At 43.9% G+C, this 15,427-nt stretch overlaps 1 protein-coding gene across 2 annotated transcripts in view; it reads left to right on the top strand.

Moving 5' to 3' along the window:
- Positions 1–5,376, top strand: part of TRPC6 (transient receptor potential cation channel subfamily C member 6) — a 348,949-nt gene extending 343,573 nt beyond the window's left edge. For both annotated transcript variants that reach the window (XM_073613057.1, XM_073613056.1), the window contains one exon: positions 4,181–5,376. In XM_073613057.1, the coding sequence (XP_073469158.1) occupies positions 4,181–4,320 (140 nt within the window). In that variant the 3' untranslated portion in view covers positions 4,321–5,376. The remainder of the gene's footprint in view (positions 1–4,180) is intronic.
- Positions 5,377–15,427: the final 10,051 nt, after the last annotated feature.

The raw sequence follows: 15,427 nt of genomic DNA, 5'->3' as shown, positions 1-15,427 counted from the left end.
TTTTTTTTTTGAAGTGATCACACACCCCATGTTCTCCGCTGCATAAGGAGCTCAGAAAGCTAGCGGAGGAGAAACCGCAGCACATTGATCTTCCCAGTAAATGGCGGTGGAGGAGGGGGGTGTCAGCACAAGTCTATTCATTGGGAGAGCGGGCTCAATTCTCAGCACAGCTAGATAACTGACCACACTGTGCTCTCATGCCTAGTGTGGTTAGTTCTTGGTAGGAAATCACAGGGACTGACAGGAACACCTGGGATTTCACACAAAGGAAGCAATACAAAGAAAAGCGTATACTTTGTCACACAAGTACATGGTACAACAGGCACATATCAGTGTAGCGATACCCCCACAAGAACCACTAGAATATGTGGGTCCCCTGTTCAACACTAAGCCTACTAACACCACCACAGTACCTTGACCAGGTAGTCTCCTGGGTGTCACACACAGAAAAATATGCATACACTTGTAAAATAAATGATTACTTTGTATTAAGATCAAAGAATAGTATGGCAGGTAAAGAATACAGTCAACCGAAACTATTGATAAACAAGGTAATATACACTACCCCTTTAAGACAGGCCTACCCATTCTGCAGGACTGAAGATATAAACGATAGCTCTGGGACTGGGAGATTTTCACCAAGAGGACAAAAAGGAGTAACAAACAAACAAGGCTAGCTCACTTGTAGACCCTCAATCAGAAGAGACTAAGTTTAGGCTTCAGGAAAGTTGTCAAAACTCCCACCCACCACTAAACCATAAGTATATGTTGCATTCATCTGCCAGCAAGAAGTAAACAGAATAATCTCTAAAGATGGTAAAGTAGTCAGCAGAGTTCCACTTTAATAGATGAAGTTGGTGTGGAAGATCACTTAAAGAATATTGAATGGTAGGAAAAAGTTACTTTAGTAGATGGGGGGGAGAATTCTCAGATGTACTGTATGTCCCTTTACATGGAGAAGTTGAACTTGAGCAGCTAATTCCTTCCTTGGATGGCTTGAACTTGATTTAGGATAGGTGCGGTGCAGAGTTCTGCCTAGCAGGGAGTTATAGGGATAACCTGCAGGCAGTACTTGTAGGAACAAATAAGAATGGCAGACTGCAGCAATAGATAGATGTCCTTAAAGCTGAAGTAACTTGAAACAGAAAATACACTGGCAAGAAGTGTAATGTTAAATTGGTTAGGAACCCCTCACCTGGTCCCTATGTAAAGCATTTCGAAGCAATGAGTGTCCTGCTGGGGCCCACTTTGTCCTTTGCGGATGTGGTTGCGATGATGACCACCAGATCTGACCGCATACAGATATCCACCAGTTTGCCTCCTCAGGATATTTGGCTTTCCGATGACATTCGTGGTTTCTTGGCTCAAGCCTGTCCAGTCCAGGCTGGGCTCACGTGGCTCCACACAGCTTTACTACACATGTCCTTCCAGCAGCCAAGTCTCTCTCTCTCCCCACCCCTGTTCCCGGGCTTTTTTCTTTTATATGCTCCTGCCATCTAGCAAAGGCTCCTGGGTTGTTGTGATCTCAGCTAAACTGTAATTTTCCAACGGAATTCTGCTCAATTTTGCCTTGCATACACACGGTCACACAAAAGTTCTCTGAACTATTGACCGTCAAGAACGCGGTGACGTATAACACTACGACGAGCCGAGAAAATTAAGTTCAATGCTTCCGAGCATGTGTCGAATTGTTTCCAAGCATGCATAGGAATTTTGCGCGTTGGAATTGCCACAGACAATCGGAATTTCTGATAGGAACTTTCTCCATCGGAAAAATAGAGAACCTGCTCTCAATCTTTTGCTGGCAGAAATTCTGTCCGACGGAGCATACACACGGTTGGAATTTCTGACCAAAAGCTCACATTGGACTTTTGCTGGCGCAATTTCCGATCGTGTGTACGGGCATTAGAAAAGTTCTGCTTCCAGCACACAAGTTCCAGCGATCCTGCACTCCTGTATTGAAACTTGTGATAAACAGAGTTCTTGAACACTGCCATCTTGTGGTCAAAATAAAGATCTGCATTACGGTAACAATGCACAGTGTTGCATCAGGAATATGAAATGTTGGGTTTACATATTTTTTAAAGTATGCACTAAGCCTGAGCAGAATGACCACTCCATGGAATGATTACAATGTATTCCAACATTCATTCCTGTATGTGTAATTGTGGTATACGTAGATTCATAAAGGCAACATTTTATGATTTTTTTTTTTTCAAATTACATATGTAAGACAAGACAAGCTTCACTGGCACCACCCAAAAAAAAAAATAGTATATAATTCATATTCTCAGTATAATAGGAAACAAAAAAACTCCTCTACATAAAGCAGAGGAGATGGTGGACCTGGGTGCCACACATAGAATCACTCCCTCAAAATTCATAAATCAGTAGAAAAATTGTTATTTACATACAAAATATTTTATGAAAAATGTCCTATCCTTATACATGTTTATATTTAGTAGAAGCCCTTCCCTAATTTTCCAGGATAAGAACCTTCTTCCTTACTTGCCTCTGGATCCTTAGTTTTTTATTATCTATGCATGTTTGCCTTGGCCACTTTTCACCTACCCACCATTGGGCCTTTACTTGGGTCTTAAGCAGGGAGCGCAATGGACTTCCCGATCACATGGTCACTGTGCTTGGCTGTCACAGTGGTCACATGATCGGGAGTCCATCCCACCACCTCCCAATCATAACTAGAAACTGGTAGCTGTCAATGACAGCTCAGTCACTGTGCTGGGAGCATGCAGAAAGTACTCTCAGGACAGAAACCTACATAGAGGCATGTGTGGGGCGTGTGGGCATTAAGGCCCACCATCCTTGCTGCCATGCATAGAAGTTATGTGGTCGGGAAGAGGTTAAGTTATTCTGACCCTGAAGATGTGAGCATTCTATATACTGTAGAGGTATAAAATAAAGGTTTGCAGCGCTAAAAAAAATATTAATGAGTAAAATGTGACGAAAATATGAATCTCATACAACAAATAATTCATAGTGATGTCTCATAAAAGAGTTAGATGTGCAGATTCCACTGAATGGAAATTCCCATTGTGTGAATGACGAATCAATAGATAAATCACCCAAGTGCAACTCCTCCGAAAGGTAAAAAGTGCCTTCTTACCATAAGCAATGGACTCTAAGTTATAAGCAGGGCTTTTTTTTCTCAGAAAATAGGTGCAGGAACTCAACCATGCCCGCCACACACACATACCTGCCAAATGGCATCAAATAGTAGCTCTTCGCTCTGCATACAACCCCCTCCCTCCACTGCCCTCATCTTCTCCCCCCTCCTTAAAAAGCTCCACTATCTGTCATATGTTTTACCTTTGTTGCAACATTAAGTTGAAGCACTTATCTGGTTGTAGTACCTCCCAGCATACTATACTATACTATACTACAGTCACTTGCAAGGGAGATCATGCAGTAGGAGCATCAACAACTGGTCACCAGGGAAAAAATTGAGACCACAGAGGGTGCAGCCTACTACGCACCCTCTCCTGCCCATGACTGCACTGAACCCTGGGCACCTGTTCTGTATCTCCCTGGTCCCTGTCCGACACTCAGTGGGATCTGCGCAGGGGATCTGACCTGTGAGAGCTACTGGGAGATAAGCTATCACTTGTAAACGTAGAAGCTGGACTTCAGTGTTACCAAGTGATAGTGGTGAGCAGTGAGCAGAAGACCTGAGCCAGAGGTGGTGGAACTGAGTTCCCCCTAGTTCCTGCTGAAAAAAAGCCCTGGTTATAAGAGTTGAAAGCGCTGTATATAAATCCAAAATCAAAATTCAGTGCTTCTTTCTACTTACAGTATGTGAATTAAGGCAGTATCACAACTCCTGGTAGGAATAGCTCCATCGTAACATACATGAAAGATGAATTCAAGATATCCACATACTGTAAAACTGTATATTGTATTTATTAAAAACAAGGCAATGCTAATAACACAATAAAGATGATAAAATCCAGCATATGTATAAAAATACTGGTAGCGATCCAACCACCTTGTGGTGTCGCTGTGTATGATGACGGCACGAGCGTGGACCCCCTACGCATTTTGTCCGCATTCACGTCATCAGGGGTATGGAGTCCATATATACTGTACAGGCACTACTATTGTATAATGTGGCCACTGTAGTTACCATGTGATCTTTTATATTCTTTATTTTAAATATTTGCAGGAGAACTGAAGGAAATTAAGCAGGACATCTCTAGTCTGCGCTATGAGCTCCTTGAGGAGAAATCTCAGAACACAGAAGACCTGGCGGAACTGATCAGAGAACTCGGGGAGAGACTGTCTTTTGAACCTAAGCATCAATAGAATCACAACAGGCCTCCATGTCTAGCTAACTTAATGTAGGGAAGTGTCCATGTGAGATGGTCCCTCTTTTGTCAAAGTGTCTGATTTCAAGAGGTTCTATAGAAAAGGTTCATTGTCATTCTATGTATGGGAGTGCAGTAAAGATATGCAACCTTTACTGCATCAATCTCCACAAGAGTGCAAATAGTTGTGTGAAGTGTAAACCCTTATCCGACTGCTGAGATACAGTATGACAACGAGTATTGAGGAAGATGCTGTCATAGGTACTCAAATCAAAATAATCCATACATGGCCAGCATAACCATGACTGATTTTAGATAGGGGCTCAGTTACACACAGCCCCGGTTCTCCTAATAAGGCTGAGGGCTGTATGTCACAGGACACCTTCATTGAGCATAAAGGGACAAAGATGAACAATATCTTGAATGGCCAATATACTGAAACAAAGTCTATATTGTTCCATTTGCCAATGAAGCACTTTGTTTCTATTATTCAAGTGTCATTCTCAATTGCAGTATTGAATGAGATTAATGAGCAACAGTTAATGGGCAACAGTTCTTCTTCCAGACACTTTGATAAACAGGACCCAGCATACTTATAATCACGTATACACCTACCCATCTTCAGTAATTTATTCTCCAAACAAGAATGATCTTACTACATACCTGAATATATTAGATACACTGAATACATTGATGGACGACCACTAGTTATATAATACCTATTACCAATTATGGCGTATGTGATAATATTTCATTAAGAGATGGCATCAGTCATTGTGTAGTACTTAAAACTATTTAATGGCCCCATTTAAAAACATATAGGTTTATCTAGACAAAGCCATATATTTGTTGAAGTTATGATTTTCCAATCATTGTACAATACTGCAGCCTGCAAAAAAGTATACAGAGTACATTTTATGGAAGATGTATCTATACATAGGAATCCAGTGTACAAAGACAAAGCTGTATTTTTATTTGTAAAAACTTTGAGTTAATAAAGCTTTATGAATAAACCAAAAAAAAAATAAGTTTGGGTGCCATCAATGGCTAATAACAGGTTGTTGTTTTTATTGTTGTTACTGTTGTTATCCACTTGACCACAGAAGATTTACCCACCTTTATGACCAGGCCATTTTTTGCTTGTTGGCACTGCGTTACTTTAACAATTGTGTGGTCATGCAACGCTTTACCCAACAAAATGTATGTAATTTTTTTCCCCCCAAAATAGAGCTTTCTTTTGGTAGTATTTGATCACCTGTGCGGTTTTTGTTTTTTGCGCTATAAACAAAAAAAGAAATTTTGAAAAAAAAAACTATATTTTTTAACTTTCTACTATAAAACATATACAATAAAAAATTAAAAAAATCTAATTTCTTCATCAATTTATGCCAATATGTATTCTGCTACATGTTTTTGGTAAAAAAAAAGTCCCAATAAGCGTATATTGATTGGTTTGTGCAAAAGTTAGAGCGTCTACAAACTATGGGATATTTTTATTTATTTATTTATTTTTTTACTTTTTTTTTTTTTTTTTTTTTTTTTTACTAGTAGCGTCTACAAACTATGGTATAAATACTGGAATTTACATTTTTTTATACTAGTAATGGCAGCAATCAGCAACTTATAGCGGGACTGTGATAGTAATGCGGGCAGTCTGACACTAACTGATACTTTGTGGGAACCAGTGACACTAATACAGTGATCGGTAATACAAATATGCACTGTCACTGTACTAATGACACTGGCTGGGAAGGGGTAACATCTAAGGCAATCAAAGGGTTATATGTGTGCCTAACAGTGCATAATGTGTTTACTGTGAGGGGCTTTTACTAAGGGACATGCTAATTTTTATTCCCTGCTTTGCAGGGAAACAAAAAACGGCACATTCCCGCTGACAGGACAGAACTCTATATTGTTTACACTGACAGAGCTCTGTCCTGTATTCCTCCTCACTGATCAGTGGGTGCACATAGCATAGTTGCCAACATTGTAAAAAAAAAATGTGGGACACTTTTGTGGCTGTAGGCGGAGCTGTCCAATAATTAGGGGGCGGGGCATTCGTCAGCAGGCGTGGCCTAGGAAAAATAGACAAGTGAGGCGCGCGAAGCGGCAAAAAATGGGCGTGGTTTATACGAAATTGTGTCCCCGGCGGAGCTCCCCCTCACATCAGGAGTCCCCGGCGGAGCCCCCCTCACATCAGGTGTCCCCGGCGGAGCCCCCCCTCACATCAGGAGTCCCCGGCGGAGCCCCCCCTCACATCAGGAGTCCCCGGCGGAGCCCCCCCTCACATCAGGAGTCCCCGACGGAGCTCCCCCTCACATCAGGTGTCCCCGGCGGAGCCCCCCCTCACATCAGGTGTCCCCGGCGGAGCCCCCCCTCACATCAGGAGTCCCCGGCGGAGCCCCCCCTCACATCAGGAGTCCCCGGCGGAGCCCCCCCTCACAATCAGGAGTCCCCGGTGGAGCTCCCCCTCACATCAGGAGTCCCCAGTGCCCCCCCCCTCACATCAGGTGTCCCCAGTGCCCCCCCTCACATCAGGTGTACCCAGTGCCCCCCCCCACTCACATCAGGTGTCCCCAGTGCCCCCCCACTCACATCAGGAGTCCCCAGTGCCCCCCCCACTCACATCAGGTGTCCCCAGTGCCCCCCCCTCACATCAGGTGTCCCCAGTGCCCCCCCCACTCACATCAGGTGTCCCCAGTGCCCCCCCCCACTCACATCAGGTGTCCCCAGTGCCCCCCCCACTCACATCAGGTGTCCCCAGTGCCCCCCCCCACTCACATCAGGTGTCCCCAGTGCCCCCCCCACTCACATCAGGTGTCCCCAGTGCCCCCCCCCCTCACATCAGGTGTCCCACAGCGGTGCGCGCGCTCCCCCCCACCTAGAACCCCCGCCCCTTTCCATATCAGACTGGCAGCGGGGCGGGGGGTAGGCGGACCGAGGCGGAGCTGGGCGAGGCGGAGCGGAGCGGGGCGGGCCGAGGCGGAGCGGGGCAGGGGGTGGGCGGCGACGCAGAAGCTTCGTCTAGCCCCCCCCAGCCGTCTTCCTGAACTTCCACAAAATGGCGGCCGGCGGAGACAATGTCGGCGGCGGTCGGTCGGAAGTCGGCGGCGGTTTCAAAAACGGGAACCGGATTTTTCGGGACATTTCCCGGGACACCACAAATCCGGGAATGAAGTCCAAGTCCCGGGAATGTCCCGGGAAATCCGGGACAGTTGGCAGCTATGACATAGTCATCTATTGTCCGGCACACGCTGATCAGCTCATGCTGTGTCTAAAAGCACAGCTGGCAGCACGTGTGCACGCTCCCTACCAGGAAGTGCTGGATCATGTATTAGGTAGGTGATCTGGAACAGGAGAGCCACTCTGCCACCGTACTCCTACGTAAGGTGGTCAGCAAGTGATTATTGATGTTCTCTGTGTAAAGACAAATAGGATTCCTCCAAAAAGGTAGCAGATTCCTCATTTTAGAGCAGCCTTTCTCAACCTTTTTACCCTCAGAGGAACCCTTTGAAAAGATGTCCAGGTCTCAGGGAACCCTTGCTATAACCAGTTCATTAGTGGCTCAGTGGGAAGAATGCCCCCCTTAGGGTTTGTTTACACTTGCGGTTGGGGACCAGTAAAATCCCACGGTTAAATAACATTTTTACCATCCCTTGACCACTTTCCTTTTAGCTGAGAAGACAGTGGCCAGGGGTGTACACATTTCACGGCTGTGATACTAGGCTTCGCTCCTACAGCTGGAGATGTACCCCCGTCACACTTGACGGGCACTACCATGCCACTGACCACAACCCATTTAAGTGCACTGCAACTGTCCTGCAACCACACACAACACACGCAGTTGCAGCGTGGTAGTCTGGCATTTAGGGGGTTAAAACAGGCCCCGAGACCAGCAAACCTGTCTGGTATCTACCAGCCCCTATCTGCGAAGTGCTGGCGATGTACCTTTACCCCAGCATATATGTAAAAAGATTAAAGGAAACTACCTTAGGTTCAAGTGCAGGTTAAAATTTTAGCAATGGATATTTAGGAAGCTTGACATGTTTTGTCTGGTTGGAAGCATTGTTGCATTTTAACACACATTTCATCATGTTAAAATACTTGTGTCCAGCTTCTCCACCTAATAAAATAGTGATTGCTCCCATCTTAGCGCTTAAGTGCAATGTGTTTTGAAAAATATGACAAGTCTGTTTCTTTCTGCCTTCTAGTGCATTAGAAGGCACATAGAAGTCAATGGCAACACATCAAAATGCATATAGCATGCATTGTGATGCGTTGGCAACAGGTATTGCCTCGGTCAATGGCTGATATCCTTATCCACTCTAAATTCTAATCCTTTCTGTAAAAAATTTAAAGTATATGCGCCTGTCAAATAGGTGCTGAAAAAATTGTGCTTTGGGTGTTGGTGGTGTCTTCACACCGTAACCCTATAAAGGTACTCTTGATGAAAGCAAGAAAATGTGTGATAGGACCTTGTTGTCGGAAATTCCGATCTTGTGTAGGCTCCATCACACATTTTCCATAGGAATTTCCGACACACAAAGTTTGAGAGCTTGTTATAAAATTTTCCAACAACAAAATCCGTTGTCGGAAATTCCGATCGTGTGTATACAAATCCAACGCACAAAGTGCCACACATGCTCAGAATAAATTAAGAGATGAAAGCTATTGGCCACTGCCCTGTTTATAGCTCCGACGTACGTGTTTTACGTCACCGCGTTCAGAACGATCGGATTTTCCGACAACTTTGTGTGACTGTGTGTATGCAAGACAAGTTTGAGCCAACATCCATCGGAAAAAATCCATGGATTTTGTTGTCGGAATGTCCGATCAATGTCCGACCGTGTGTACTGGGCATAATTGCGTGTAAATATGAGATGAGAAAAGTGCAGCGCTAGAAATACAAATATACCCCTGGTATGAACCTAGGGAGCAAAGAACCTGCACAATAAAAATTATGCTGAAATGCACAGAAAGTTAGTGAAAATATTAGGGGTGTAATAAAAACACAAATGCTATGTGTGCTGATAGTGAATCAAGTGCAATCAATAATATCAAAACTCGGGTAGCACCATGTGTTCAGGTGACACCTTAAAAAATGAAAATAATGAAATAAAGGCACATGTAACAAAATACCAAGTGTACGTGTTGTATCAATAAAAGAAAAGAAAAAAGTAAACTTTAACACAATATGACAGTGCAAAGTCCATCAATGATAGATAACATGATGTATTCCTCTGAGACAACCCATTGTGGCATGGATATCAGATGTTATTAGATTTAAAAAAAGCATAAATGGTGATAATTCAATTTTAACAAGGCACCCAGGACTGTGCTTTAATTATTTTTTTTATTGATACAACACGTATACTTGGTATTTTGTTACATGTGCCTTTTTTTCATTATTTTCGTTTTTTAAGGTGTCATCTGAACACATGGTGCTACCCGACTTTTGACATTGATTGCACTTGATTCACTAATCAGCACACATAGCATTTGTGTTTTTATTACACCCCTAATATTTTCACTAACTTTCTGTGCATTTCAGCATACTTTTTATTGTGCAGGTTCTTTGCTCCCTAGGTTCATACCAGGGGTACTGTATATTTGTATTTCTAGCACTTCACTTTTCTCCTGTGGGAAGGAACTTTTTATAGTTGGGGTGGGACTATGAGCACTGAGCCATGATTGGGCAAAGTCATCATGACTTTATCGAATCATGGCTCTGACTGTGCTCTGTGCCCTGATTGACCAGCGGTCAAGTGCATTGCTTCACCCAATTAGGGCCCTAGAATGCACTGTGCAGCACGAAGTTCATTGTGGAGCGTTTGGTGGGCGAACATCCCGCCAAGCGCCCCGCAAATTCGGGCCGAACGTTTGCTCAGCTCAAACTGTTCGCCCAATTCTAGTAGGGGCATTGACCATCTATGGTGTATACATAGATACACTGGTCAAAGCTGGACCAATGTAACCATGTATAATATGCCGATACATTGGAATTATTCTTGTGTACAGCAGCACTCAGCCTGGGTGGAGGAGGCGTAGCTCTAGGAGCCAACCAGGAATGCTGCAGTGCAAAGGTGATGACAAGAAACATGCTGGAGGGAGTAGAGAATAAGGAATGGGCCCATCAGATTTCTTCAGCTCTGTAAGGAGTGGTTGGACAGAATTCTTTGGTAGGTAAAACAAATGCCATATATTTATTTCAGCTGTGCAATTATTAATTTGTCTGGAATTCAAGATTAACCCCCATGTGGTAAAGAACAATTCTCTGGTGCTAAAATACATTAAATGCACAGCATCCAATCATTGCAATTTTGCCAGAATTGGAAGACATCTCACCTAAAGCAATGGCCACCCAGTGGTAAAGGTTGGAAATGTTTTGCCAATATTCTATGGTTACCTTTGTCAGTTCTGTGATAAGCAGGTCGCTGGGGTTGAAAAATAGCTAGGAAGTATATTCATTCATTTTGAATGTTAGTCAGGGGAATCTGTTAGTTAATGGATTGTGCAGAACTGTTATCTATTGTTTATGAGGACCTAAAAGCTGCCCAAATCTATGAGATGCTTTTATGTTGATTCAGTTATGTTTTATTATACTGCACTCCTCCACTCAGACTTGGCTATGGCAAGCAACGTAAAAACATCTTTAAAGGCTCTGCTGGGGGTTATAGGTTACAAACAGCTGTGGCAGTAGCACAAAATTTGCATTAGGTTCAAAGGAAGAAAATACAGCATTATGATAGAGCGCCATCTAGTGTTCGAAGAACAAACTGATTGAATGGTTTGAAGGGGTCTGTTTTTTGAGAGATCCATCAATACACAATGTGCAGCACTATCATAAAACGTGAAACAATGATCAATATAAGATATAGAAAAATGTAATAGAAATTAATCTTTTCCAAAAAACAATCAGTACTCAAGTGCTCAAATTTAAAGTCCACAAGAGTGCAGGAGGTGCTTCCAAACTCCAGAGAGGGCACCCAGAAATCCAGCGGAACTAACTTCAGAAAGAGCATCCTAGAAGTCCAGAGGAGATAAAAGTCAGATTGGGTGTGTAGCACTGTCCCCCGAAGGAGCTGCTGAGTTATTTGGGCCTATACTCTGCTTTACACCCCTTTGAATATCTCAGTCCCCCTGACACAGCTGTGGTGTACTAGTGTGCAGTTAGAACGAAACCACAAAGACAAGTTCACAATACTCAATATAATATACCTGTTTGTAGTTACCTTACCCTCCTCTTGGCTTGTGATGAAGAGTAAAACAACACTCACACAGTTGTACTTAAATAATAACCGTATTTACTGTTGTTGTATTAGAAGGGTTAAACTACAATGGTTGTACTGTAGACCAACATAGTCTGAGAGACAATTAAACTTTACAAAGGTACAATACAGGTGTATAATGTCTGAAATAATATATGAGAGGTATAATAAAGTAACTAGGATACCGTCAGAGTGAGTGTATCTCACTCTAAGCACTGTCCTATTTCCTGCGCGCTTAAGGCCGTACTAAATCAAATGTCTAAATTGACTAAGTATAATACAACACTAGGGAGCTCCCTCCTGTAATATCACACCACCCTGATATAATAAAATAACCCAAGGCCTTATGTGTTACTGAACAGTCCTTCTTTATCTTCTTTTCTTCTGCTAGCAACAAGGTAATTTTGTAATCCAAGGGTTAATGGTTCCTTAACAAAGTAACCTGAATATATAAAGCAAAGTCCTGATGCAGCAGAGCTATAACTAACTTTGATGCAGTGACTTAGTGTTGAATCCTCTTGACTTTGCTTGTGGGACTACAGGTCCCAGCAACTCTGTTTTGTGTAAACTGATGTATGAAAGTGCGTCAAGAAACTTGTGGGCCTCTCACCTAACCAGGACAATGCTGTCAGGAGACTCCACTCTGATGTGCAAGGTTCTTCCTCCGCAGTATCTCAGTTCGTTCGTTGTGGCCACACCGTCACGCTGTACCACTTCATAGACGACCGGGAGTCCTCGGTTACCTCCTTCAAGGGTCTCTGGAACGATCACACTGCTGCTCCAGCACGCTGTGATGTAAGGCCGGATCAAAGACTGCTTCACAGACGACCAGGAGTCCTCAGTTATCTCCTTCAAGGGTCTCTGGAACGATCACACTGCTGCTCCAGCACGCTGTGATGTAAGGCCGGACCAAAGACTACTCCCAGACGACCGGGAGTCCTCGGTTACCTCCTTCAAGGGTCTCTGGAATGATCACTCTGCTGCTCCAACCCGCTGTGATCTAAGGCAGGATCGCTGGCTGCTGTTCTGCTTCGCACAGGTAGGCTGCAACTCTGTGGAACACACACACCCACAGAGCCCTGCTGGCAGGCCACGCGTCCCAGGAACAAGAGAGCAAAGATGGCCACTCCCAGCCTTTTTATAGTCTTCCCACAATGCAGTTCTGCTCCCTGAGGTTTGTGGGAGTTACTGTGCATTCTGGGTAGGTCAAGTTAATGTCCAAATGTAAACAAACAGAATACTTCCATGTCAAACTCCTGAACAAACAGTAAAAAATAAACTAAAGATCCAGTCCTTTTGTACTTTGGCCGCTAGATGGCGCCAGAGGACAAGATATAACATAACATTAAGTTAGATCAAAAATGTGTCCCCGCTACAGGTGCATACCGGATTAAGATGGCTTTCAAATGAATGAAAAGCCAGCAGTGCTTTAAGGATAAACCCCAAACAGATGCTATGAATGATGGGATAGAACTATAACCATTGTCTTCAATCCAAATGGGTGAACGAGGAAGGAGGACTGGGATCACTACACACAGGCGACAGCTCGGCTTAGCACATCTCTGCCATCCTCTCACATACAAACCATTGCAGTGGATGGGGGAATCCTTCCTGAGTTATTGTATTCTGACAGTGGGGAGACTTCCCTGTCATCAGAATACATTGATCTGCTGATGCAGTGAAAATTCGACAGAGCGGTAATACAGAAGATCAGTAGATTAACTTTTGTACAACCTCCCCGCCCATACATGGACAACCTGTCTCTGCTTAAATTTCGATCCATGTATGGCTGGCTTAAGTCATTATTGCAGAACATGCATGCAGCCAGCAAAGTCAGAACTCCCAATCTGCATATGTGCCCTGGGGTAGTAATTCAGAAAGCACTACTACGGTCTTTAGATCAGTATCACAGCCAAGTATCTACCATTATCAGTAGAGGTCAGCAATGGAAGCCTGCAAATTCTTCCTGTTCAAGTTACATTTAGAACCCATTCATATCTGAGTGTTTTGTAGCGCGATCCTAAAAGTTCAAACGCTCAACAAGCCAAATTCCATGCTTTCCAGTTGTCCCTGTTCGCATTTGAGTGTTCAGGCAACTGTAGCTTAATGCCTGAAGCTCAAAAAGGTATACAAGGTACTTGTGATGTTTCTGACTTCATCGACTTCATTTTTGCACACTTTTTTTCCCCAGGAGTCCCCATAATAGGAGTCTATGGGACAGTGGCGGCTGGTGCTCAAAATTTTTGGGGTGGCGCAAACAAACTGAAAAAAAAAATCAAATTGCAGCCTCACTGTGCCCATCAAATGCAGCCACTTACATGTTTCAGCTGTTATGCTGTAGTCAGATATCATTATGTTTAGATTTTTACTGCAGAAGATTATGCCGGCAACTATTATTGAAGATTTATTGCTATATGGGTTAAACATGCACTGATCACTCCCATACTTAAAATGCCGTCCTTGGACCCTACCAATCTTAACAAGCTACGCCCTATCTCCTTGCTCCCCTTTTCCTCTAAACTACTTGAGCGCCTGGTTTACAACCAACTGAGTGACCACCTCATTAAAAACAACCTTCTTGAACCCCTTCAATCTGGATTTCGCCCTCAACACTCCACAGAAACTGCTCTTTTAAAACTCACAAATGACCTACTAACTGCAAAAACCAACGGACACTATTCTGTACTCCTACTTCTGGATCTTTCAGCTGCCTTTGACACGGTTGACCACCCCCTCCTCCTCAAAAAACTTTACTCCCTCGGTCTCCGTGACTGTGCTCTTCAGTGGCTCTCATCCTACCTATCCCAACGCACCTTCAGTGTCACTTACAATTCTACTTCCTCCACTCCTCTTTCCTTCTCTGTCGGGGTCCCCCAAGGTTCTGTTCTTGGACCTCTTTTATTTTCAATCTACACCTCTTCCCTGGGTCAGCTGATAGCCTCTCACGGCTTTCAATATCATTTCTATGCTGACGACACACAAATCTATCTCTCCACCCCTCAACTCACTCCATCAGTCTCCTCACGCATCACTAACTTACTAACCGACATATCTGTATGGATGTCACACCACTTCCTCAAACTCAAATTGTCCAAAACCGAGCTTATAATATTTCCCTGACTTCTCTGTCAAGAGCAATGGCAAAACCATCCACCCGTCCCCACATGTCAGGGTGCTAGGTTTTATCCTGGACTCTGAACTCTCCTTTCAGCCCCACATCCAATCACTTTCCAAAGCTTGCCGCCTCAACCTCCGCAACATCTCTAAACTACGTCCCTTTCTAACCAATGAAACCACAAAGCTCCTGATTCACTCCCTGGTTATCTCTCGCCTCAACTACTGCAACTCCCTCCTCATTGGCTTACCTTTAAATAGACTATCCCCCCTTCAGTCCATCATGAATGCTGCTGCCAGACTCATCCACTTTACAAACCGCTCAGTGTCTGCTACCCCCTCTGCTAATCCCTCCATTGGCTACCACTCACCCAACAAATTAAATTCAAAATACTAACAATAAGTTACAAAGCCATCCACAACTCTGCCCCCAGCTACATCACTAACCTAGTCTCAAAATACCAACCTAATCGCCATCTCCGTTCTTCCCAAGACCTCCTGCTCTCTAGCTCCCTCATCACCTCATCCCATATCCGCCTCCAAGACTTCTCCCGAGCCTCGCCCATCCTCTGGAATTCCCTACCCCAATCCGTCAGACTGTCTCCAAATTTATCCTCCTTTAGGCGATCCCTGAAAACTTTCCTCTTCAGAGAAGCCTATCCTGCCTCCATCTAACAACTGCACTATTTTCTCCATTAGCTCATCCCCCACAGCTATTACCCT

This window comes from Aquarana catesbeiana, linkage group LG02 (assembly GCF_042186555.1).
Source record: "Aquarana catesbeiana isolate 2022-GZ linkage group LG02, ASM4218655v1, whole genome shotgun sequence".
In the NCBI taxonomy this organism is placed as follows: domain Eukaryota; kingdom Metazoa; phylum Chordata; class Amphibia; order Anura; family Ranidae; genus Aquarana; species Aquarana catesbeiana.
This window is presented reverse-complemented; position numbering and strand designations above follow the sequence as displayed.